This window comes from Gobius niger, assembly GCF_951799975.1.
Source record: "Gobius niger genome assembly, chromosome: 12".
NCBI classification, from domain to species: Eukaryota; Metazoa; Chordata; class Actinopteri; order Gobiiformes; family Gobiidae; genus Gobius; species Gobius niger.
Genome location: NC_136863.1, coordinates 8,060,498 through 8,088,409, shown reverse-complemented (window position 1 = coordinate 8,088,409; position 27,912 = coordinate 8,060,498). Strand labels below are relative to the sequence as shown.

The 27,912-nt window shown below is 41.0% G+C and overlaps 1 protein-coding gene across 1 annotated transcript; it reads left to right on the top strand.

Annotated features, from left to right (window-relative positions):
• The first annotated feature begins 1,413 nt into the window (after positions 1-1,413).
• Positions 1,414-25,484, top strand: ptdss2 (phosphatidylserine synthase 2). The gene is made up of 13 exons (XM_079567120.1): positions 1,414-1,596; positions 3,192-3,558; positions 9,787-9,888; positions 11,391-11,473; positions 14,769-14,836; positions 16,404-16,538; positions 16,742-16,792; positions 18,155-18,268; positions 18,347-18,465; positions 20,596-20,710; positions 21,298-21,443; positions 22,546-22,731; positions 25,019-25,484. The coding sequence occupies exons 2-13, from the start codon at positions 3,323-3,325 to the stop codon at positions 25,149-25,151; spliced, it is 1,488 nt and encodes a 495-aa protein (XP_079423246.1). The 5' UTR covers positions 1,414-1,596; positions 3,192-3,322; the 3' UTR covers positions 25,152-25,484.
• Positions 25,485-27,912: the final 2,428 nt, after the last annotated feature.

Genomic DNA, 27,912 nt, shown 5'->3' with positions numbered 1-27,912 from the left:
ATTGCTTTTTTTGTCAGGTTTTTGTCACTTTTCCATTGCTTTTTAGTCCCTTTTTTGTCACTCTTTTGTCAGGTTTTTGTTACTTTTTAATCACATTTTTGTCACATTTTCATCGCTTTTTAGTCCCTTTTTTGTCAGGTTTTTGTTACTTTTTAATCACATTTTTGTCACATTTTCATCGCTTTTTAGTCCCTTTTTTGTCAGGTTTTTGTTACTTTTTAATCACATTTTTGTCACATTTTCATCACTTTTTAGTCCCTTTTTAGTCAGGTTTTTGTCACCTTTCCATTGCTTTTAGTCACTTTTTTGTCACTCTTTTGTCAGGTTTTTGTTACTTTTTAATCACATTTTTGTCACATTGTCATCGCTTTTTTGTCACATTTCTGTCACTTTTTCATCAGGTTTTGTCACATTTTCGATGCTTTTTAGTCCAATTTTTGCCACATTTTCATCATGTTTTTGTCACTTTTTCTGTTAGGGTTTTGTCACTTTTCCATCGCTTTTTAGTCACTTTTTTGTTGCTCATTTTCAGGTTTTTGTCACCTTTTTTTGTCATATTTTTGTGGCTCTTTTGTTGCGTTTTCAGCCTCGTTTTCGTTGCTATTTTGACGCTTCTAAGAAGAAGAGAAAAGAAACGCTTATTTGGGTAATGAGGTTAAGAGGTTAAGGCCCAATTAATTAGCCGACATTTAATCTGGCTCTGATTCCAAAATGTGCTCAGATTTCACAAGTGTTCATCTTATTCACGCAACTATGACGCACAAGCATTGGTCCGTGTTTATTTAGGCTGCAGGCAATTAAAATAGATCTGTGTAGTCCTGACGATGACCTCTACTTTCAGGCGACCGGAAATGACGGCAGACATTGATTAGCCTACCTTCAAAACAAGTCGTGAGTAGCTAAATAAGTAAACATCCCCAAAAGAGCCTACCACTTTAAAATAAGCGTTTGCGTGTTTATTGTGTAAGAAAAAAAGGTTTTGTTATTACATAAAGAACAGAACCCTATCAGACAGGTCGGGTATTCAAAGTTGGCGATAAAAAAAAAACAAATAAAAAAAGCACAGTATAGCAAATGTCATTGTCCTTTTATATAATTCATTTGTTGTGTTTCGCTGTTACTTTCTCCTTTTTTTTCTTTCTTGAAACCAGTGTTGTCAGACCACACAGAATCTAAAGGAAACAAAGCATATTTATTAGAATTTAATTTTAGTCAGCTTAGCAACATGCCTGGCTACGCTATCTGCGATCTTCCAATATATTTATGCGTTATTAATTCATTTATTTTTTAACAATATTTCATTAATTTTGACAAAACAATCCAGAAAAGCGTTATCAGGCAAAACAGATCCGTTTTATTTTGAAAAGACGTACCCGGATGTTGTTTGTTAGCTTCTGCACACTTGACCAAACCCGTGCCCATGTGATGCGGTGAAGTCTGGAGATGTTTGTGTGTTGTTGTCAAAGCTGGACGCCAAATCTATCTTTTCTTTCTAAAACTTCAACAAATACCCCGCGTTTATGTCGATAAAGCGACTGCTGACTTTTAACGCTTCTCAACGGCAGCGCGGACAAATTAATCCCTTCAGTTCATCTGGTGAGTAACGTTAGCTTTAATTTTAAACACACCCACCTAAAAACTCCTACGCTAATAATGTGCATTATTTATGAGAGTTAGTGGGGCAGATGAGTGCAGATACATACGTGCCGCTTTGGTCTTGATTTATTGATCGCAGCCTTGTTAGTGGTGCAAGGTCGGGCGGGCAAAAATAGGCTGCTACAAATAGCTAACACATTTAGCAAAGCCGTGACACTCAGACAACAGTAGTCTGAGCAGCGCGGGTGTTACGGCGAAATCCGTGTCCCCGTCTAAGTCACGCAGCCCTTTGTGAAAAGTTGCTAAAATGAGAAAAAAAAAGATAAATTTGGATATTGTATGAATGCATTTGTTTTGATGATAACAATTGTGGTGTATTAGACATTTGTAGCTTTTAAACTGGTGCTGAACGTACTAATTTATTAACTAGAGTTCGGGAATGTGACGTCATATCGCGAAGCATTTTGGGATTAGCAGCGATTGAAAACTAATGGAGATTTTAAAAGTTACAATTCTGGAGTTATTGTTCACATTAAACCACTTGGACACCACAGTGTGTTAGATGTATTTCCCAGCAGTAACGGGAGTTGTTCCACAGTTTTTTCCTCCACTTTTTATGCTGTTTTTAGCTAATGCTAGTCTATCGGAATGTATGCTAACAGCTGCAAAGATGGCGGATCTCCATGGTAACTGTGGAATTAACAGGTCCTGGTTATTTTGTATTTAGGCCAAAGCCTGTCAATGTCGGGAAGTTGTGATAGTCTGTAAGTTTGCTAAGTGAGGAGAGACAGGGTGAAAATTGTATGTAAACAATTAAATTCCTCCCCTCTTAGTTTGCAAAATGAGGAGAGCAGGAACAGAGTTTTCAAAAGTGCATGATCAAGCTCCTCCTCCTCCCTCCTGATTGGACCTGGTTCACAGGAAAGGCTCGCCTCATTGGTCAGCGCGGGAGGATGCTAGACTCTGATTAGTCGCTGAGATCCGGGAAGGAGAGACTTTACAAAGAATAAAATATATTAGCACTTGTACTTTACATCACAATGCAAGTCCAGGTGGTCGATTTTGCACATTTTAGAAAACGAGTAATACATTAAGACTTCCAGACTATCACTTTAACCAAACTCTGCATCAGTGCATAGGCCACATAGCAGAACATTTGTAGTCCATTAGTTTGTAACACGCTCTTAAAGCTGCAAATGAGAAGTTGCTTGATCATCAGTAATTATAAGGGGAAACATTGCAACATTCATGAGGGTGTGCGGTGACAAACAAAAAAACGGTCATGGACGCCCAGTTCAGCATGCAGTGATTCATGCCCTTTGCCTGTCAGCTACAAATCAAACAGCTCGTGGCGGTGCTTAAGTGTAACACGTATGTTTCTTCAAGGGAGGGTGACTACTGTGCCTTTTGTGCGCATGTTGAATAAGGGGAGGCTGCGTAGGCGATACCGGTGAGGGATTTGCGTAATGGACAAGCGCGCGGTGGATCCTCTCGTGTTGTGAAGGGAAAAGCAAGAACTCGCAGGACTTGTAAATCTGGCTGTTGTTTTTTTTTTCAATGACAATTAACGATAATGTCCGGTGTGTGAACCCCAGGATGTTGACAGCGCTGGGGTGGGGCTGACACAGACCGAGGAGCGCATGCAAGGAGGACAACCCACCTCCGCGCCACAGCTCGCCTTGAGGCATCTTTGTCATCTTATTAGCAGCGCGGTGCTGTTGCGGACATGACCAAGACCGAAGTCAGCAAGAAGGGCACAGCGAGCTCGTCTGTTGTAGCCGGCAAGAGCAGCGTGTCGGCGGGGGAGCAGGTCAATAGCGGCACCGGCGCCGCGGCGGTGGAGCACAGCTGTTACGAGCCCGCTGTCAGACCCAAGGTGATGAAGCAGACGTCCAAAGAAAGCCTGCACCGGAGGAATACCGAGTGCGAGGTCTACGATGACGGGACCAACACGTTTTTCTGGTGAGTGATTTTTTTTTTTTTTTTTAAGCTTTCACCCTGTAGATGACACATTAACTCCCGTGTAAGTCTGGGTTTTGTGTTTTAAATGAGTCAAGGTTACATGCAAGTCATACTTACTGTTATTGGCTTGAGCTTAATAGGATAAAATCAGGGCTGAAAGGGGACTTAATAGTTGGCTTTGAAGACTATTATTGTGGATGTTTTTTACTCATGAGAGACAGTTCTCCCTGTGAATAGAAAAAATCCTGTTTTGTAAGAGCCGCAACCAATTTTCATGAAAGCACTTGCTGTGGAAAAACAACTACCAAACCAAGACCAAATCGCTTCTAAACAAGTAATGACTGGTGATCAGACTAGACTGAAAACATATTCAAGCCAGGACTATACCAGGGCTTTACCCGGCCATCTTTTGCTGGGAAGAGCTCTGAATGCAGGTTGTTAATATATGCTTAATTACGTTAATCCTTAATCGTGTAGTTAATAATAAAAGTAGGTTAAAATAGTTAACAGCAAGGTGATGTTTTGGGGTTTCGTAAAGCGTTGCATTGTTTTTGCTCGGGTCAAACCTGTAGGAGTCTTGTTTTAACATGACACAGTGACAGCCAGGCTTGCACAATGTGTCAACAATGTGGGTAAAAGTACCATCAACCCAGGCACACCTATGAAATATTTGAATTCATGTATCAATCTGTTTGTTGGTGCTATTCATGTCCAGTCACAACATGGCTATATCACCAAAGGATGCTGGAAAAAACATCTCTTTAGTGTATTGATCACACATAGGCTTTTACATTAACCATTCATTATTTCTGATTTTGGTACTAGCACAATCATAAAATAAAGTTTCAACCCTGTGTGATCCATATGGTGGTGGGCGCTGTTGTGATAAAAAAGTGCAGCCCAAGAGCCAACTTCTGAAATGACGACATGGCAAATACGTTTTTCTTGTTGCTCCTACTGACCCAGTAATTCATTCATTCAAAAGGTGCTGTTGTCATGTTAAAGCTAAAGGTATGAAGAGAAACTGGAATGTTCACATCCCTGCCGTGGTCCTCTATCTCGTAACGGCACACTTCCTGTCATTTAAAATACGCTTATGCCTTTTTATGCTACTTTTTTAATCATTGACACATGCATGAGAGAGAAACGGCATAATTTCCCAATAAAGTTCATTTTTCACTTCATAGTAATACTCAATACATTTAGAATACATTGTGGTTTTGAACATGTGAAATTTTGGACACATATTCTTCCACATGTACAGACTTCCTTTTCTAACTCTGGCAAAAGAACATGGGCTGTACTTTGGCCTAAAGAGTAAGACCACCCAGTTAACACCGCACCACCACTGTTATCTTTTCATCGGCCAATAGTTTGTCATGGAGCGGCTTGACTTTGCTGACCCGACACTCCCAGGTTCAGGCCTATAGGGAGCTGATAATGAGGAATGACTGGGTCCCTGTTTTTGACAAATGCAAAACTTGAAATACCGTGTAACTGTGAAACTTATCTCTGTGTTCGCTGCATGTGGTTCTCTGACCGCTCACCTACTGTACAATAAGTTTTAGTTCACATTTTGGTGGCAAGGATTTTGCTAACCTTCAAGGGATATTTCAGGATTTGTTTTTATTTTTTGTTGCCGTTCTTATATTTCAAGAGTTACGTAGCACTCGGCTAGTGCAAGGCTAGCGCATTTCTCCAGTATCAGCTAGCCTGCATTAAAAACAGTCTTACGAACTCCACAGTGCACCTGAGGCAAATCACTTATAACGCCAGACTAACTATATAAATGTCTGTGTCGATAGAATCATTTTAACCATTTTGCATTTAAAACAACTTATTTTTGAGCAGCATCAGCTTTGTGGTTGTAAAAGCTATGTAGTGGAGTGATCTGCTAGAATATAGTCCCTCAAAATGCGATCATTCATGTGATGCAAGGTCAGCTATATTCCAAAAATTATTCTACTGACACAAACATTTATATGGTTAGTCTGGGGTTATAAGTGATTTGCCTCAGGTGCACTGTGGAGCGGGTCAGACTGTTTTTAATGCAGGGTAGCTGATACCATTGAAATGCGCTAGCCTTGCACTAGCCCTGCGCCACGAAACTCTTCAAATATAAGAACTGCATAAATTACAAAAAAAATAAAAAAATCCAGAAATCAACAACACTCTGGATAACTAGGAAATGAGGCACTATGTCAAAAATCCTGCAATACCCCTTTAAGACCAGGCCTGACATTAATATCAGTCATATCAGAGTCGAAATTTGAATGGTCACAATTTGAATGGACAACTTTGGGGGGGAAAACAATCAAATTAAGTGTTTTCTGACCAGGATTGCAATAGGTAGCGTTCACGATTTAGAATGTGATGATGTCATATTGTCAGATGGAGGGCAGGGCCAATACAACTCTATGGGAGAAATGCAGTTTTTGTAAGAAATCTCCAAAACGAAAATTGACAAATGTTTTTCCTCTTCAGTATCTGATCGTGATCGGATTCACAAACCTGTGATATTATTTTTTTGTCTGAAAGTCCTTTCTATTGGACAACATCATGGTCATGTTTTCGCATATTGTCACCACTTTTTGATATTTTTTAGAGATAATAATTGTACATTAGTTCATATCTGCCGACAGAGGAGACAATGAACTTTGTGACAGCTTTTGTTTCATGTGGATTCCTCCAGTAATGACTGAGATATGAGCCAAAAAACAAAGACATAAATATATGCATTTACCACAGTTACCATAGTTACCGTCAGTTGACCTCCACCTCAGTGTTAAACTATAGGCTCTTTAGAATGTTGTGATGTCACGTGAACGCTACCTATTGCGATTTGATTTCCATTTTGTTTAAGTGTGCAATGTTATGTCTATGTTGTGAATAAAATGTGTGGAAAGGCCAAACTTGGGACAAGTGGTTTGTATTAAAGCATTTGCTGTAGACCTTTGTGAATCGCATCAGCTGCAGGCAGGTGCTAAAGAGTGGGTGCAAGCAGAAAAAAAAAATGCTGATTTGTTGGCACGTTGCACTTGATTTACCATTTTGATGTTGCCTGTATTATAGTGTTAGGGACCCAAATCTGATATGTAATAAGACATGTTTTTGTTTTCAGAGGACGTTCGTACCAACTGCTGTTTTTTGCGATTTGCCTAGCTCTAGTCACAAAGGTGCAGGAGGCTTGATGGAGGACCAATTTTAGTCATTGTCACAAGACCAAGGGCTGAACCCGCCCAATTGTAGCCCAAAGTAAAGCATGACTTTCAACAAATGCCAGGGTTGTACATTATAACTTAATTGTGTGTTCTGCTAAGAAGCTTTAAATAAATTGTCAGTATTTCACATATGTTTGAGTATTTTAGGCTTATGTTCTCTGATTTGTGCAAGGTTCCGGACTGACTGAGCGTGCCACTTATCTAGCTGCTATGACATCACTCGCATTCCCTGTATAGGTAATATAACGTCTCCAGGCGCTCACCTTTCATTCTTCTCAAATATTTTAAAGCTGCCGGGTGTATTCTTGATCTTACAAATATATTCCACATCACAGTCGCAGTAGTTGACAGACATAAACAGCTCCGCTCCATATATAGCATGCTCTCGTTGCTGTTATCACTACGTTTCAGACTTTACCACACATTTCGCAGCCGTGACAACATTTTCACATTTTTTGATAAGAAACGCCTTGTACGGAAACAGAAGTTGCTGCGAAAACAAATCCGACCAAATCCATCAGATGGTTTTATGCTCGCGGTCACATGAGGCTGAAGTTTTAGTCTCTTGGAAACCGACTTCAAAAAAAAGGCCAGGGCTGCAATTTGGGTTAATTTATGTCAGACGTCTCCCCTCCACAGCCCTCCAGCCCCTGTCCTGCTCCTGCTATTGGGCCTTTTTTTAGCCGCCTAATGCTAATTCAGTCAAGATGCTAAAAAGCATGAGCACATGCCATGTACAGTTATAATCCACGGGTTAAAAAAAGCCGTTTGGCAAAGACTCACCCTGGACTTAATTTAGAGCTCACATTTTAAGTGGCTCATGTTTTATTAGGTCACATTGCAGTGTCATTAGGCAATATTAAGGTTGTGATTTTAACAAATCTACGACAGTCAGTGTAGCGTCAGTCTCAGTTCAGAGGGGTTGAAGTCGTGAATAGATGGCACTGTTGATTCCGCCCTCCCCATTAGTCGCCGTGCCTGCCTGGTTATTCCTGTCGGTGTGAATGCTGTGGGGGGGGTGTAGGTGGTTCAGAACAGAGAGGAGTCGTCCAGGTCTGACCAGGGGAGGCCCTGATTGGAGCTGGCAGCCTGTCCTCGACACGAGAGTCTGACACAGCACTGCACTGACAGAGAGCAGAGCTCAGGGAGGACAAACCTGACCTCTGAGGACACAAGGCTGCATCGAAATGCATGAGCAGCGTAGTTTATCAGAAAACAGGAGCTAGAGAAGCCAGGGATGACCTTGTCTGGGTATTTATGAAATGCTTGCAATGTTTCTCAACAATATGTGACGCTCGTATTTTCAATATTTCACAAAGTAAAATGTTGTTTTGAAATTAGTGTTGGGCATCAGGATTTTCTTTAGCCCTAGATCACAAATTAGTTTTTTTTACTTTGGACATGAGTGACACGTGACTTCTGAGTAAATTCTGCGGAGGCAGAGTTATTTCCTCATTAGGGTTCCTTACATCAATAAACATAAAAGGCTGAAATACTGATGGCTACGTGTTAAAAACGTGTATCACGATACTCTGGGAACGATCCGATAAGTATTGCGATACAACAAGAAATTATGATAATAAGTAATATGTTCAGAAATCAGTCAAGTTAAGTTTATATACCAAATTACAATTGTTGGAGCCATTTCAGCCATGTTTGTTCCTCCTACCACTGCGTGGCGTTGTGTGTGCGCTTATCTAATTGCCTGCCCTATATAAGGGGGGAGACGGGGGCACTCAGGTGTGGCAGTGTGGAGGCAAACCTCTTTTGACCATGTCTACTATTGGAATCGCCTGTGTATATATAGATGGCTGTGAGGAATGCCAATAAAACCTTGGAACACAGTAGATTTCCTGTTATTTGTGGAGGAAGACGCGCGTCCGAGACGCCTAAACACTGCAGCCAGAGCGGACGGTGGCTCAGGGCAAAGTTTGGCCGCAACAACAATTATTGAAGTGTTCAGATTGAAAAGTGCATTCACACAAAATGTAACAAACAACTGGAAAACAAAGGAGTGCAGGATAAAAATGCCTCCAAACACAAGTATTGAAAGTATTGCGATACTTGATAAAGTATCGATACTTGGTATTGCAGCAAAATTGCAATGCAATATTTTGTCCCAGCCCTAATGGCTAGTATCAAAAAACAACACAATAATGAAAAATTGTTATTAACTTTTATTTTCTGTTAGTCGTGATGAACAACGAAGCTCCTCCGGTGAAGTCTTTGTGATGCTAGTGGCTGTTGAGTAACTCCCTGCCTGCCATGTAAAGTAGGGCATTTATTTTATTGGACAAACACTGTTACTAACTCAAAAAGAAATAATGAGAGTAATGTGTTGCTTATAGCCCATTTATCTGCACTTTGTAGGATCTATATATTACCTTTTGGAGGTAACTAAAGACATCTGCTTCTTTAAGTTCACACTTCAGTAAGATCGTTTAATTATATTCAGTCAATCTCTGTGCAGTGAGTGAACGCTCTGTATTTGAGCACATTGAACACAAAATAAAATCCACTGAATGATCATAATTTCCAAAATATGCAGATGGTCATAGAGATCAGATCACTGTTTGTGATTCCATCGTCATATTGCTCAGCCTTACGGAAAGCTTTATGCTCCGATTGAGGCGTCTTCTTCCACATGACATTGTATCTCAACATTGTGTAAGTAAAAGCTCAGATTTCATTATAACGGCTGTAGCGTGTTTGTAATCACGTTTACCCACAAGATGTGATCATTGGTCCTGTTCCCAACAACACAAGACTCCTCTTGGAAATCATTTCATTTCTGTTTGGACTCTACCACCTTTACTGCTGCGGCTCGCACTTTATTCTGACTTTTGAAAACACTACTTCTGCAAACGGGTCTCATTTTCAGAGTCAAGCAAGTGTGAATTACTACCTAGAAATGTTTGTATTTAATTGATTTTCTTCAAGTAAATCACTTGGGCTGTTGTTTAGTTGCAGCTCCTTTTGATCCTGAGCCTGTTCCTCTCTCCCTCAGGCGGGCCCACACAGTCACGGTGCTGTTCATCTTGACCTGTGTCCTGGTTTACGTCACTCTGTTGGAGGAGACGCCGCAGGACACCACCTACAACACGAAAAGGTCAGTCTGAGCCCGAACGCTTCGACACACGCTCTAAAAATACACCCCACGAGGAGAAGAGCTGGTTTGTCATATCATTATTGTAATTTATTCTGTACCTGATGCATATTCATGGGTGTTTGACTCCAGGGTGTGTTCAGATTTTCAAATGACATCACAGCTTTGTGGTGTTTCCTTTTCCTTTGACTTTCAAAACATTTTAGTGTTTAACTACATGCGTTCAGGATATATGCCTAATTTTTATATGCAGATCTTACACATACACATAGTGAAGCATTAAAGCTGCACGACCTGAATTATCCAGTTTGAAAGTCAGAGGCAGTTGTGTAAAATTATGTTTTCTAGCCCTCCTGATTGCTCAAGTGAGTTTATTAGGTTTGTGTTTCAATCCAAGCTCAGACGGTGTTGAGAAGTGACCTGTGCTGACCGTCAAAGAAAACACTGCACTACTTGTCCACGTTTGCGATTGGTGAAAATGCACTATATATTTAGACTACGGGTCTTAAAATGCCATGATGTCAATACCGTGGGGACTGGTTGTATGACAGTTTTACAAATGCTTCTTTTATTTCTGTGGCTAAAGCTGCGCTCACACATACTGTACTACTATTATATAGTAAAATGTAATGGGATATTTGACACCTCCAGACTCTGTCACCAGTGATAACCTCTGTGAGCGTTCTCTACAAAAAGCCACAGAAGTGCCAAATTGACCAATCGTTTTTATCTCTCCACCGACCTGGAAGAGGGTAAGCCACTTTGTTTTCCGGTGAAGGGTCCTCAAGTGCATGAGTACCTTGGGGTCGTGTTCATGAATGAGGGCCGGATGGGGCGTGACATCGACAGACAGATCGGTGCGGCGTCAGCAGTGATGAGGTCGCTGTATCGGACTGTTGTGGTGAAGAGGGAGCTGAGTCAGGGGCAAAGCTCTCGATTTACGACCTACGTTCTGTCCCTCACTTTTGGTCGTGAGATCTGAGGAGTTCAGTCTCCGGGGATGAACTCGGAGTAGAGCTGCTGCTCTTTCACGTCGAGAGGAGCAGCTGAAGTGCTTCGGGCATCTGTTTCAGATGCCTCCTTGTCACCTCATGTTCCAGGCATGGAGGCCCCCGTGAAAACCCATTAGGGACTATGTCTCTGAGCTGGCCTGGTGTCGCCTCGAGATCCCCCCAGAACAGATGGAGGAGGTTTGCGTGGATCGGGAAGTCTGGGCATCTCTGCTCAGACTGCCGCCTCGGCCACTCGGCACCGGATAAAGCAGAGGGAATTGGATGGATGGATGTTTTTTTTTCTCATCTAATCTGTTTATATCATGTATGGTAATGAATTTGTGGAACAGTGTAGCACTTTCAGAAGCTTAGCAAACATGTAAAGCCCAATACATTTGTAAGCCACTGCACAACATAATCACTCCTACTTGATCTAAAACAGTTCATATAGCCACAGTAATCGCTTCACTGTAAGTGTCGTGTACACTGACAACTGTATGTGGATTCTTTCAGAGGGATTGTTGCCAGTATCTTGGTGTTTCTTTGTTTTGGAGTCACACAAGCCAAAGATGGACCCTTCACCAGGCCACATCCAGGTATGAATACGATCAAACACTCATAAAAATTAGTCTGTTAGAGCTGTGGGATGATGCAGAGTAAACACGAAGCTGAGAAGAAGAGGAGCAGAGAGAAGTTTTATGGATGGAAAATTAGGATTAGTATTTGCACTATTCATTGTTATACTCCTGTGAGCACCTTTTGATGCTCATCGTAACAGCACTGAAAGATTCTCAGGTGCTTTTAATGCTCTGATGAGAATCTCACCCCGTGTGCATTACAAGGATCGATATCCTGAAAGAAAATGTAATACGGATCGTCTGAGTGCTGCAAATCAATACTCGCAGATTCAGCTTAATGTAAGGCCAAGTGAAGGGGACACCTGAAAACAGAGCTCAGGACCAGTGTTAGGAAACGTTTTTCTGGCTTGATCAAGAATATCTGATTTATTAAGATTTAATAAGGACATAGCAGTAACGTTGTAACATTGGACAGACCAGATGCATTGTTTTAAAGGGTTCATAGTTTTTTTTTTGGTTACAATAGATTAAACACATTTTAACCAGAACAAGACAAAGCACATTTTACGCATACTGTAGGAACTGCTCTGGCCCGATTTCAGCCACTCTTTGAACTCTCGGGTAAAGATGTTGCCATTAATCCGCGGTTTCAGTCCAGCGAGGAGAGAGTTCCTCAGTCCAGCCCAAAGAACAATGCTGTCCCCCCCAAAAAAATCTTTCATTGTGCTGATCTGCTAACTACAAAACCACAGGATTGCTGTGATTGTGATTTCTATTAGATTTCGCCTCACTAAGGAAAAACTAACCACAAATCAAATGTTTATTCTCTTTCTGTCATTGTTTGTAAATGTAAATGTCTCTCAAAGTCTTCGAGGCCCCCAGTGTATTTTCCACAAACTAGTTTCTCTTAAATCCCTATGGCGGACTGTTGTGTTGGTGGTTACCGTCATGCAAACATTCAGCTTTTACTCAAGGGAAGGAAGTCAGCGAGAGGAGGGCGGGGAAGGGCGCTCGTCGACAGTTTGATGCAAGATGTGGATAGGCCTGATTGAGCTTCTCGTTCTGAGGCCGGAGCTGTTTGTGAAGCTGAGATTTTGAAATCAGACAAAGGTGCTTTGGGGGGGGTTGTTGTTAGCGGTCGTTTGCTGCATCGCGTCACTCGCCTCGACCCGTTGAACCAGACGAGGCGGTTCAGCGTTGCTCACAGTTTGTGTACGCTTCGCTCGGTTTCCTGGGAGCAGATCCACAAGGGATTAAGGTGTGGAGGCAAACACAAAAGAAATGTACCTGTTTTAATCTGCCTGCTGCAGTTTAGATTTCCACGGTAATTATTAGTGATGAATAAACCGCAATCTTTATTTACAATGTAGTATTTAAAATTGACCCATTCCATCCATGAAAATCAAGATAATTTTTATATGAATGACAAATGTACAAGGTTTCCCATTAGTGTATTAGTTAGTTTCCGCTTGTCATAGTCTCATTTATCAAATTTTGTATATGTACTTTTTACACGTAATGTCACAGGATCAGCTCAGCGTCTCCCCCGCATGTGATCTGTTCTTACCCTCGCGCTGTACTTCCTCCCTCTGCAGAGGCCTCTGAGGCCTCTCTCTGCTTTGAGCAGAGGTAATGATAGGTGTGTTGACATGCCATCTGTATTTTACTAGACAGCGCTGAAGTCCACGGGACAGACAACGCTGTGTGTGTTTTCGACTACCGCTGCTGTAGAAAGCGACCTAATGCGGATTCGCCCTTCGTGTTCGACCCCACAGTGCCAGGCGTTGGCGTGTCTCAGCAGCCAAACCCGCCCAATATTTGAAAAGCCGCCCAAAGTCTGCAGACATTTAGTGCGACTGGAATTTCCAATGTTTGTGATCCATGGTTCTATTACATCAAATGTAATTCAAAGGTGTGAGCCAATGTGCTCCTCCTCATCTCACTGAAAAAGCTCTGAGAACCTTGGATTGGGGATTTTGTCACTCAAAACACTGCTTTTTTATATCAAGAATAGCCTATTGGTCGCTGTCACTGACGTGCTACATGGGCAAACATATAGTGTCGTTCAACTTTAGCCAGTGTGTCATAGAAGTCAGTTGTGGTAGAGGCTCTGGGTTGGGTGTTTTCTGGCAGGCAGGATCAAAGGGCGAGACGTCACTGGACACGTTTGGCGACTGGTTAGTTTTCCCTCCTCCGCTCTACTACAGGTGTCACATCCCAGTCCTGCAACACCTCCCATAAACGCTCCTAAACATAAAACCAGGAGGCATTTTGCAAGACCACCTGCAGCCCAACCAATGGAAAGATTTTCGCTCCCTTCCCTTATTTCTCATCAATATCCATTAAAACTGTAAATTACTAGAAAACAGTTAAAATATTCTTTACATGCGTTTCCAATGACATCACGCATCGTTCCGGCGGCCATTTTGAATACCAAAGTAGCATTTTTCTGTGATTTTTACAGTTTGTCATGTCAACAACAGTTTGAGTCAGTCTTTAAGCTGCTCAAGACGTTATCATGCTACCAGTTAGCAACTGTTAACCATTAACAGTTGATTCAATCAGTTGCCAATGGCTTCAACATGATGAACACATGTGTGGCTCACATCTATGAACACTGGAGAACAGCTCAGATCTGAGCTCTGTCTCAAGTTGTAGCAAAGGTTTTCGAGTGTGGTTCAGGGCTTTCTCTTGGAGAGGTCGGAGCTGAGCTGCTGAAGGTAAATGCTAACCGGTAGAATGCGAACATCTTAAATACTGACTCACTGGTTTCTTCACATAAACGTGCGTCTCTGGGGCCGTGTTTTTATTGTTATCTTCTTGAGCAATGATTACGAGTACATAAAAATGTCACTGCCAATCAGTTGTCTTTTATTTTCATAGTAACATAACAACAAAGGTCACATGACTGAAAGGCATGTATAGTTTATAAAAACAGGACCACAAAATGCATTAATCCTTTACCAGAGTTAGCATGCAGTATCCCTTCTATTATTATGTTATTAAAGTAAAGAGCTTCATGCAACAAAATAGCTCTACATTTTCCATGTTAAAGTTGACGGTCACTTATCTGTTCTGTATCTGAAGAATTTACTCGATAATTAGAACTGAAACAAATTGAATTCAGGGAAAGGAGTTTGTGGTCGAGGTTGTGACGTGAGTTCATTTCAGGGTAATTCAGTGTGTGCGTGAAGAGCCTGGATAATGAGCCGCGGTGAACGCTGTTAGCGCTGTGTGGTCTGTGGAGTCAGTCACATGTTGGCCTTGTTTACTGTTCAGACATTATTATTGATCGATTGTGGTTGTTTTGCAGCGTACTGGAGATTCTGGCTGTGCGTCAGCGTGGTCTACGAGCTGTTCCTGATCTTCATCCTCTTTCAGGTGAGTCGATAAACGAATTATCCGCACATTTGAGGCTGTTTTGTTGCAATTTGGAAGATGTGGGAAAATATGACAAAGATCTAAACCCAGGACTAAACCAGGCTTTAAGAAGGGCTAAACCAAGTCTCCAACTGGACCAAGCCATGACTATATTAGTTCTAAACCCTAGACTTAGCGCAGTGGAGGAAAAAACACGAGTAAATTGATATTTAATTAAAAACTAGACCTGCAGAGAGACTCCCGCGCAGCACAAGCAGCTTTGTAACCGTATCACCGTCGGGGAAACACTGACACAGACATTTCTGAATTAACCTGATCTCAAAAAGAGAAATGGAGAAGGTTTGGCTAATCACAAAACTTTGTCCGTCTATATGAAGAAATGTCCAGCTGTCTCGTTTGATCAGACTTGTCCACCTCATCTTAAACAACAAATACATGCTTCCACTGCAGCATGGTTTTCCTTTTATGTCTGCAAAGTCTAGACTTACTGCCACATTTTAAAGCAAGATGCTGATCAACCGTAGATATAATCACTATTCTATTCCAGCCTCTCTGAACTGTATCTTGTTTGTGCTGTACATTTTATATTGTATGCATTAGAAAGATATTTAATAATAAATGGAGTTCCTTGAAAGTCTCAAATAACGTTTCTGGCATAAGTTTAAACTCTGAAAATTGTGTTTTGCCAGTTTCCAAAATAGGCTTTGCAACCAGATTATACAAAACATAAAAATATTATATTTTATGCATATTTGATCATCACATCCGACCGCTCTCACTACATACGCTCCTCCCACAATTGTCCATCTTGTTTTTCTGCAAATCTTTATGGAGCGTTGCAATCCCACAGGAGGAATATTATAACTTGGGATACTCAACCTGTGAAATATGTTCAATTAATCGGTTGCTTTATCAAACAATTACTGGTTTACGGTTTCAACATAAACCATATCTTTTTTTGTTGTTTTTACTCATCATCAAAATGCTCAGTTATTGTTGAAATTATTGTAGTCTTGCGTGTCGTAACTTTCAGATAGTACCAATTCATCACCCTTTCATTCTGCGTAATGATTAATTATGTTTCTTAATAGATAGAGATGGCAGTGTGTCATATGAGTGGGAAGGAACATTCTTGTTGACGAAACATGTAGACGTTTTCTGGAGGACTATAAGCATATGTATCGCACAAATAAAGTCAAAATTGAGTCCTTCTGGATGTTTTGACACAGGAAATTGTCCAGTAGAAGTGAAAAACTGGCGCTCGAAGCTAGCTTTAGCATGTAGCATGAAGCTATTGTTAGAATTCTGGTTAAATGATTCTCTGTAATTGATGTATTCATGGGCTGTTGACCAAGTTTGCTCCTCTCCTTTGTACATCTTTATTTAGAGGAAAATATATTCACAATTGAGTGTTTGTTTTGGACTATGAAAGAGTAGTTCTTTTCCCTGTTTGTTTTCCCCCTCTGGCTGCTTCGAACATTCTGGAGATCCTGTCTGTATCAATTCAGCCCATGAGGGAGATAGCTGCGACAACCCCTAATTATAACTTTATTTGTTTTTACCGCAGACGTTGCACGACGGTCGCATCTTCATGAAATACATTGATCCTAAACTCGGAGTCCCGTTACCGGAGCGAGGCTATGGAGGGAACTGTCTCATCTACGACCCGGGCAACGTCACTGACCCTTTTCACAACATCTGGGTGAGAATTTCAGTCTCTATTTGCTGCATTTTCGTCTCTGAAGTTTGTGCAGCTGCTACATACTGTACAGACAACCGAGTTTATGATGAACCGGGACGATGGTCCCTTTCCTTCCTCAATAAACGGCCCCGTCTTCGCCGCAGCATCAACAGGAAAAACATGTTGTAACAGGAAATGGGTTGATGTTGCGTGTTTGTTTTCAGGACAAGATGGATGGATTCGTGCCAGCTCACTTCTGGGGATGGTACATCAAGGTACATCACAGAATATAATATATTTGTCAATATCTGCAAGTACAGTCTGGTCAAATGCATTGTTTTTGAAAATGGTAGGTGATTTTTTTGGCGTAGGTCGACTGTTTTCTGCATAAATATACGATGAGCAAGGATGATAAAAGATTTGTGTTTAAAAGTTGATATTATATACATTTATATCCGTTTTATGACGTTTCCTTGTATTCCATCTCACTTACAAAGTCATAAATACTTTTTCATTCAGGGTTTCAGCTGGCTATTAAAAAGCATTAAAAGTCATGCCAAAATGAAGGCCTTAAAAGCCATTAAAAACCATTAACTTGGAATCAAACTGGCATCAAATTTAAATTTCTTATGACATATGTTTTCTTAAGAGACAGAACCCACAACAATAACATTCCTCGACTATTTTTACTGCTTAAATAAAACACAAAAACTATGATCTAAAAAAAAGTTCAGCTGCAGTTCTGACTGAAATTTTACTCAAGTTTTCTGTTGTGACCAATTTAGTTTTGAATATAAAAATGTCCCTCATTCGCCGTTTGATTGTTTACAAATCTTACAAAATGAAATGTACCTTTTTTTTTTTAATTAAAAAGTTAGTATTTAATCAATCAGTTGTTTTGTATGGCCCAATATCACAACAGGAGTTTCCTCACAGGGCTGATTTAGGCATTATTATAAATTTGACTACCACCCGTATATATATATATATATATATTATAGCCTAGTGTTACAATTATTTAAAGATTCTGTAAAAAAAATTGCTTCCCATTTTTAAAACCCTGCAAAGTTTCCCCTAAATATCCTCACCCCTTATTAACGTCCCAATTCTTTGCATGAATGGGTTTACCAGCTTTGAGGGCGCAGTGAACCGGTAATGTTTACAATATTAGCCTCCTGTAGGTTAACTTTTCTAAATTCTTAAGCATTGGTGCTACTTCCTGTTTTGCAATCGGTCACTACAGGCAGCAGACTTGAGGCGAAAGTTTTTCCCAATAACACAATATACTGCCAAACAAAATTTACTACAAGTATGAAAATATCAGCTTATCAGGCCTTAATGTTATTAAAAGGCATTACTATTATTGGATTCAAACGGGCATTAAATGTAGAAATTATTGACACAAGATTGTCAGAAATGCAGAAGTTATGCTCTAAAACATATTCAACTGCAGTTTTGGCTGAAATTGTACACATTTATGCTTTTGAGTTCCCCATTCTAGAAAATAGAAATGTCCCCATTCCTCTTTTTGTTGGAAGGTTTGCCACTCTTAAATAAAGTATGCACAGTCTGAATAGATACAGCTCCTGTAAAAGGAATCACTATAATGTTTTTTTTTTTGTCTCTTCTCTGTTCAGACGCTGATGATCCGTGACTGGTGGATGTGCATGATCATCAGCGTCATGTTCGAGTTCCTGGAGTACAGCCTCGAGCACCAGCTGCCAAACTTCTCCGAGTGCTGGTGGGACCACGTACGTGCCAACGCTGTCCCGTGTCTTTCTCTTCCGTTCCATACAACCTAGATGAGAACATGTTTGTTTTCCTGACAGTGGATCATGGATGTGCTGGTGTGCAACGGGTTTGGGATCTACTGCGGGATGAAGACGTTGGCCTGGCTCTCCATGAAGCCCTATCAGTGGCAGGGGCTGTGGAACATCCCCACTTACAAGTACGACGGATTCACTCAGGCATTTGTTTTTATATAGTTTTGCATCCACATAACGTAAAAATTAGAGTTAAAGAGACTAAAACGTTGGCTAGATTCTCCAGAAATTCACGTAGATAAAAGGGAACATGAAGAAATAAAAATATCACGTTCCCAATGAAAGAGCCTCATGTTATTTAAATTCAATGCCACAGGAGCAAGTCCAGTGCTTTGTTCAGGTGGGAGAAGCGCCACAAAGCAGTGAATATAGTTTAATATAGGCCCATTTCGACAGCACTAGACACCACTATAAAGTGGTCTGGGTCGTTATGCCAAGGACATTCATATGCATGTACAACCACAGCCTGATATCACTGTGCCTTGTATATAAAAAGTTGTTTTGATGCAGGACATAATGATCATTAGGAGGGACAGAGCGCTCAAGTGTTTGAACAGTTTTCAAGCGCCAAAGGAACAGTTATTAAGAAAAAAGAAACACAACAATGCCCAAAACGAGTAAACCTATTCTTTGTAGTTCGAGAGTGAATTCTAAAATAAAAGAGGGATGTATGAGAGAAAGAGTGTATGGGAAAACTGTGCAAATCAAACTTGAAAACTTGAGCAGTCGATTACTGACATAAATATGATATATATTTTTTAATTGAATGATTTCACATCAAAATCAGGGATAGGCTTTGAGTAGAGATGGCAAAAAATGCCTAGATTTTCTGTGAACCAGTCATGATAGAGCCTTTTGAAGAGAAAGATACTTTGAATATGCAAGCTGACTATTGGCCTGACAAAATCAGTGGTGACAAGCCCCCTTCCCCTTTCCCCCCAAACCGGTCTAGTTTGCAAACCGCTCCAGACCCCATGGTTGAAATGGTCTGGGGCTGGAGTGGTTTGGACCCCCCTTAGGGAGCGGAGCAGTTCACTTTTGGCTGTGGAAACACCTTCAAACCACTCCGGTCCGGTCCGGTCTGGTCCTGTCGAAATGGGGCATACGTTTTTCAGAGATTGATTGAGATTGATTATTGGTTCTCAACTGGTGGGTCCATTGTCAGTGAACCTTTTCCAGGGTACATTTTTGTCAATATTTGTCTTCTATGAAAGTATATAATTATCTGAATCTGTAAAAATAACTGTTGTTTTGGACAATCTCAGCTTTATTGGTTTGTGTAATGTTTAATCAATGATATTTGTGGGGAAAATACAATATTTTACATGATATATATGAAATTCTATTCTTTGGGTCCCGACTTGCCATCCTAGGATTATGAAGGCCTCCCAGTTGAGAACCACTGAACTATATTAAAGGAATAGGCCACCGTTTTTACATACTAAAATATGTTCTTACCTCACTTTAGACGTGTTAATATATCCCCGTCTGGTCTTTGTCCGTGCGCTCTGTCACGCAAACGGAGCACATACGCAGCCTCTCCCACATGTCACAAAGCTCCGAAAAAGCTCACGATAGAAGCTACCAAGCTCTTCCACGTGTTCCCTATTTAAATAAAGTTACGTGAAGTGTTTTCATGCGAAGTATATTTACACAGAAATGTAACATGTCGATTTTATAAGCAAATAAAAAGGGGGACTATATTGTGAGGCGTAATGATACGAGGAGTAAAACGTCCGCGCAGTAACTCCTAAAGGTTATTGACGGAAGTGAGCGGGGGAAGTCTTTAGGAGTTACTACGCGGACGCTGTGCTCCTCGTATCATTACGCCTCACAATATAGTCCCCCTTTTTATTTGCTTATAAAATCGACATGTTTACATTTCTGTGTAAATATACTTCGCATGAAAACACTTCACGTAACTTTATTTAAATAGGGAACACGTGGAAGAGCTTGGTAGCTTCTATCGTGAGCTTTTTCGGAGCTATGTGACATGTGGGAGAGGCTGCGTATGTGCTCCGTTTGCGTGACAGAGCGCACGGACAAAGACCAGACGGGGATATATTAACACGTCTAAAGTGAGGTAAGAACATATTTTAGTATGTAAAAACGGTGGCCTATTCCTTTAATATTAGACAACACAATGTACATGAAGAATTCACAGACTAAACCTAGATTAAAACTAAAAAGACTTCTTGATTATAACTTTGCACTAAGGTCAAAAAACTAAAAATAAACACTGTTTTGTTCTTCAGGGGTAAAATCAAGCGCATTGCCTTCCAGTTCACTCCCTACAGCTGGGTCAAGTTCGAGTGGAAACCTGCCTCTAATCTACGGCGCTGGCTCGCCGTTTTAGGCATCATCTTCATGGTAAGGACTCAGAGAAACTTATCTGAAACCAAAGGGATTGAATGTCTGTGTCGCTGTCAAAGCAGCACAATTCAACACAGATGTGGTTTACAATAGTAGTAGCTCAATATTGGTATGAAATAGTATCATAGAGTAGGCTGCAGGCTTTAATTTCTCACAGTTTCCCACAGATGAGTTTAATATTTTAGCTCACTGGTCGAGGCAAAGTGAATCCCTGTTGGAGGATATTAAATAAAATATTGTATGGATTACTAATATAGATTACAGCTCAGAGATTAAAACCAGTTTGCTTACGAGCAGTAATCGTGTTATCGCCCACACATTACCTCATCGGGATCAGCCTCTTAACTGTTTAATCCTCTCAGCTTTGTTCCTGGAGGTGAATAGTTTTCCTACAATACTTTCCAAAACAATCAGCAGCACTTTGTTTCAACCTCATTTTCACGAGACGTTAACAAGGATAAACAAAGCTAAAATGGAGGTGAATGAATGAACTTTGAGTATTGCACATTCTCTCTATTCTGTGTTATTGTTTTAATTAAAATGCTTTTCTAATCCTTATGTCGCCGGTTTGTGCTTGTGTTCAGTTCTTGTTGGCCGAGCTGAACACTTTTTACCTGAAGTTTGTTCTGTGGATGCCACCGGAGCATTACCTGGTGCTGCTGCGGCTCGTCTTCTTCGTCAACGTGGGCGGAGTCGCCATGAGGGAAATCTACGACTTCATGGACGACCCGTGAGTAGCACGTCCACAACAGACATGAGTGCAGTGGATGAAGCCGCAATTTTCACTGCTTTAAATCAAGGCTGTATGTAAGGGTTTGGGGATTTATCCAGTCTTTCAACACGCTATGTTTAATACAATTCAAACTACATTGTATGGAATTTTTCATTAAATTGTGTCAAAACAAGACTTTAAAAAAAATACTAACTCAGGTCCCATAGTTTTAAACCACTGGTCTAAAATACATTCAAGTGCAGTTTGGCTGAAATTGTTTGATGGAGTATTTGTGAATTTTAAGCACAGATTTAAATCAGTACCAAGTAGAAAGCCAAAAGCGCAGAAATAGATGGGTTATGATTAGTGATGCACGATAATGCCAATTTGAACGGATAACCGATAACCGATAATGACACCGATAATTATGTATATATATTTGCACTTTATTTTGTGACAAGAACTCAATGTAACAGTTCACAGTTCTGCCCAAAATGTATTAACTCTACCAAGCAAAATACAAGTGTATAAATATAAATCAAATAATGAGTTTTACTTTGGGTTTGGGTCTCTCATCTGAGCAGGTCTGACTCTGTTCATCTGTGTCACATCTTATTAAAAAAAAAAAGAAGAATATTACTACCACTACTACTTCCTTCCTAGTATTTTTCTTTTTGTTGACATCATACTAATGAATTCTTATTTACAATACTGGAATATAGACAGTATTATAGTATTTCACTGAGTCTAGAGACGTCTCTGACATGAGGGAGAAGTTCTTCATTAAAGGAACAGGCCACCATTTTTCCATACTGAGATATGTTCTTACCTGAGCTTAGACGAGTTGTGCGTACCTGTCTGGCAAGGTGGGTGAAGTGTCTTGCCCAAGAACACAACAAACAAGTATTCAAAAATGAGCCAAATCTGGGTTAAGTGTGGGTGACAATACTTTTATACTTCTATTTGTATTTGTTATGTTAAGTTATAGAACATCTCCTTTTGCCGTTTTTTCAGCAGTAATTTCTTTGATTAAAAACCTTCCAGTGATGTTTTTAAGCCATAGTTTATAAAAGTGCTCTTCTCACTGTAACATCCACAATGTTCTCCTCTCTCCTCTCAGTAAGTTCTATAAGAAGCTGGGTCAGCAGGCCTGGATCGTGGCGGCCATCACTGTGACCGAGTTCCTGATCGTGGTGAAGTACGACCCCCACACCCTGACGCTGCCCATCCCCCTGTCCATCATCCACTGCTGGATCCTGGGCTTCATCCTCATCGTCTCCTGGACCCTCTGGAGGTTCTTCATACGGTGAGGGCAAAATGCACAGGAGAACGCCTTTATTTACTCTGAGCTAGTATTTTTTCTGGCTGCTGGCATCAAACCACAACCCACAAGTCACATGAAGTCACTGCTCCACAGGCTGCGCATTTTTGACTGGGGAACAAAGCGGTCATTGTATACGCCCTTATCAAATTAGACAAATCAAGTTTAAACTCCTCACCTCATGACACAGCACACGCCTCTGCTGAAACAACCAGACCACAAACCCGCTGAGCAGCAATTGCAGAGTAAGGCAAAGGTCAAACTAGTTAATTTATAGAGAAATGTGAATATATCTGCATCTAACGTCATTATTTTACACAGATTTATAGTTCCGGAAAACAAAATATGTCTTTTGGAGACTAAGTTTTGATGCCTGTGGGTCCAGGGACAGCATTAAAGGAAGTTACTTAGTTTTTTCAGCTCAAATAAATGATAAAAAGTAAAAGAAATGGTCTAAATTAACATTATTGTTCTGTTTTATGGTTCTAGATGATAGTATAGGTGTCGAAAAACAGTATTGTTCACTTTCAGGTGTCGGTATTGTGAACTGAGTAAAGTGCCATCACATGTAACGGTACCCAGCCCCAGGGCTCTCAGTGGAGCATGTTTTCCTCTCCCACATGTTATTATCCTACAGTGTCTCAGTGCAGTGGTTACATCATTCGTCCATGGATCCAAAGGTCAGAGATTAAAATCCTGGCTTCAACTGATCGGACGGCCCAGGTCCGTCTACCCTCAGGGCAGCTGTTGCTGCAATAACAGCATACAAGTACTCACAAATATTTGCTAAACATTGTTCCAAAAATTCACTCTGTGCACTCCATCCCACTCACTACACTCCTCTTCTGCTGCTCAGAGCCGGGTTAAAGTAGAACTAAGTAACTCATGCCCCCAGAGGCCATAAGCGCCACTGCAGGTGTCGTAGCATGTTGCGTTTTTTTACTCATTAATTGTCCGTGAGAGTAAATACTACGCTGACAGAAAAGACAAAGACAGAGAGGGATATTGTACATCCAATTACACAATGGAGATTTTTTTTTTTTTTTTCACTTAAACGGTTTTAAATACTGTTTAAGTGGTGCAAGCCCGCAGTTGCTTTACCCGTTAGCCTGTTAGCTTCTCCTTCGTGATTCTATTAGTGTGTTTTGGTGACACCTACCCGGTGGCAGCGAAGTTGCAATTGTGGTTTTCTGGTCAGAGACACCAAAGGGAGATGAAAGACCTCCCCCCAATCAATCAATCATCCCATTAACACTTGTATTACTCCCAGCGGGACTACGGAAATCATTTATTAAAGTAAACAAGTTACTTAATTGCTTTAAGTTCGTCAGTATCCAAAATGATGGTCTTAAACACGTGAGATGAATAAGTTCTTACTTTTATTTTGATTAATTTGATGTATTTTTGATTGAAAACAGTATACCTTTGTAAGATTAAGCCAAATATCAAAGCATGCCATCAAAATATTTAATCTTTATCTTTTGAACCAAAAATTATTAGAAATGCTCATTTTTTTTCACAGTGTTGGTCCGGTGATTTTAGGGTTCGCGGTCCGAAAAAATTGGGAACTCCTGGTCTATACAGAAGTGGCCTGTTGTATCTAATATTTTGTCCCATTCCGCTGTTTGATGGAGTATTTGCGTATTTCAAGCACAAGTTTTTTTGCGTTACATCAAAGATACAGTTAAAGCAGTACTAAGTAACGTGTTTACCTTAATAAATCCTTTCCATAGTCCCTGTGGGGGTAATACAAGTGTTTATGGGATGATTGGAGGGTCTTTCATCTCCCCCTGGTGTCTCTGGCCAGAAAACCATGTTTGCAACTTGACTGCCACCGGTCCGGAGAAAGCAATACACACTAATGGAATCACAAAGAAGAAGCTAACATGCTAACGGGCAAAGCTAACTGCGTGCTAATGTCACTTTAAACAGTATATACAGCCAAGTTTGAGTGAAAAAAAATATTTCCATTGTATAATTGGATGCACAGTAACCCTCTCTCCCTTCGCCTTTCCTGTCAGCGTAGTATTTACTCTCCAAGACAATTAATAAGTTAAAAAATCGTAACTTGCTACTACACCTGCAGTTGTGCTTATGGCCTCTAGGGGGAAGAGTTACTTAGTACTGCTTTAAAATGGCATTCAGAAAGCATCTGTGTAAACCCTGTGAGTGGTTGCCCTCGGTCTCGCAGAACACATTTCTCTTTTAGGACAATAAAGTATAATTCAACTCAACGTCTTTTGTTCTAATAACTGTTCCCCTGTTCCCTCAGCGACATCACGCTAAGATACAAGGAAACCCGGAGACGGAAACAGGAAGCCCCCCTCGGTAACGGCTCCGCCTCGACGGGACGCAGCAAACTCAACGGCAGCAGCTCGGACACGCTGAGGCACAGGAAGTCCTGAGACCGACCCTCGCGCGAGACCGGCTCTGGGACTAAAACCGAGATGAAACCAGGACCAAAGGAACTAAAACGGCTAGAACATGTAGGAAAGACTGTAGTGATGGATGCAAAAAGGTTCAATGCAGCGCGGACTGAAGCTCGGGATGCGAAAAGGGTGGAAAAAACTGATCGGGGGGGAAATATTTGGGCCATAGAATAAAAGATGATCAGGCCACAAAGGCATAATGTAACCAATTAAAATGACTTCGTATGGTCGTAATGTTCTGGCTGATCAGTTTCATAGGAGGATAGTGCCGCAGTGATTTACCTCATTGTCTTTTTAAATATTTTTTGTGTTTATGGGTTGAAGGCGACGACGGGGGGCGGGGGGACTGTATTTTGATGGACAAAAGCTGACCACCATTTTCTCTCCTGCACTTTCGGAAATAATTGTAGTAATGTGGCGCAGCAGACGGTGTTTTTGCACAAAGGGGACTGGGGGAATTTGAAGTTCAAGACCAAAATGGATAAAAGGGTGATTTCTCTGGATCTTCCAAGTTGAAATCATGAGGAAATATCTCTTGTTAAAACAAAACTAGCAACAACCAGTCTAGTTTCTGGTTGCTAGGACCCGTTTCCTGGTTTGTTTTTCATAAATGCACTGATTTTTTTTTTTGGTCTTGTTTGCGCCGTTTCTGTGCAGTTGAGAAAAGGGACAGTTGATAAGTGACTGATTTTGCTTGGGTTTTTGTCCGTATGTAGCATTTGGACATGGAAAGAAAGCGTATTTGTAACTTCTGTGACATTTATCCGATCTCGTTGCATCGATCTTGTTCATATAACTTAATTAAGCTCGTAGTTCGATGGCAACAACCTTAACTTTGAGGCAATAGCGGAGAAGCTCGTTTTGAACAAAGTCTTAATATCTACTGTCATGGAGGTTTCTTTTCTTAATCGACCTCACTGTCCAACGACGCTCTTGAGCCGCTGTACTTAAACTTCTCTTGTAAACAAAAAAAAAAAAAAAGGTGTAACTTTGTACAAAAATAGGAAGGTGTAACATATTGTCGGTTTTCAAATGGTGACTATAGATTCATGTATAATAATAGATGGGGTCATGTATAGTTTGAGTGCGTTTTTTCGTAAGTGCTTTCTTCTTAACGGTGGATTTAGCGCCGGACAGTAGACGACATGAGAACTTTTAGGTTTGTTTTTAATGAAAAGAAAAATGAGCAGCAAATAGACAATCATAAATCACAACGGTTAATAACACACAAAGCCCGGCGGTGACTTCGAGAGTTTCCTTTTTTTTTAAATTGCCAAAGTTTAGCTTTCGTTTAAAAAGCCATAATGCCACACGGATCCACAGAGATGCAGACGATAAAAGGTCCAGCCAAAGCGTTGATTTATTTTGAATTGTCACAGTGAGAGGGAAATGCATGGATTGAAATGACTCAACACTATTAAACAAACTAAACGCTGTGAATAGTGATGTGACGTTCATGACGAAGGGCCTGTTTAAGGTGAACTGGAACTCAAGCTCACTTTTATTCAATATTACCCAGAATTCCTCCGAACGAACACAAGAATCAGCCCAACAAGGGAGCAGGCGACGCAAGTGAAAGCTTTTTGCTCTGAATGAGGCGTTCCCAACTGGTACGCAAAGAAAACAGTTAAAGGAATAGTTCACAGTTTTTCCACACTGTGATATGTTCTTACCTGAGCTTAGACGAGTTGATACGTACCTGTCTGGTCTCGGTGCCCGTGGAGGAGCGTGGCAGCTTCTAACTCCACCCTGTTTGGAGCTATAGAAATACATTGAGAGAGAGGCCAAATACTAACAACATCTTTGGTATTTTTGCGTGACTGAGCGCATGCACTAAGACCAGACAGGTACGCATCAACTTGTCTAAGCTCAGGTAAGGACTCGGTATGGAAAAACGATGGCCTGTTCCTTTAATTAAAACCACCGCATGGGAAACACGCTTATAGAGGCGGAAGAGCCTTTTAATTCAGATATGGATGAGCTTATTCTGAAGCTAAATGTTGTCCAGTCCAAAAGCGAACCTCAAGAGGCGAACTTGTGCGTAAAATTCCATGGAGACCGAGAGCCCTTTAACATGAACAGCACCAAAGTTTGATCGAGAAGCAATTTCTGTACTATTAGGCCTATGTGTCATAAAGGGAGAGAAGAGCCTGTGCCGTCAGACTGATCGGAGACTTCGAGTTTTCCTCTCATTCTGATATGGAGAAGGAAAAGCTTCTGCGGCCGTGTCGTTCCTACGCCGCTGAACGATTCATCGCATTTGCAATGTTACCTCGATGTTACACAACGCGATTTGGCCCATGCAGCTGACGGCCACGGCCCATAGAAGTGAATGTTGTGGCGAGATACGGCGGCGGCACACGCAGAGATCGTAACGTCCTGTGTAGAAATGATCTTCGCCTTAACACGAGCTTAAACCAGCGCGTTCGGATCTGTAGCTAACGGTGGTTTGACACTACACAACTGAGGGGGCGGGGCCAGAGTGAGTCCTGGTCCACTGGGACAAAGCAAAACACTCAGCTTTAACCTTTAACACTAACATCCTCATCTTCAAAATAAGGAAAAACAAACAAAAATTGAATGAATGTGGAAAACCTGCTGAGTTCGCTGTAATAATGGATGAAACAGACAAAGTAGGGGATACGAGACTCGTCAGCCAAAGCTTCATGGGGGACATGGCTCCAAAAGTGTTTAGGATCCACTGTCCTAAGCCTAAGCATTTGAGTCAAACAATCTT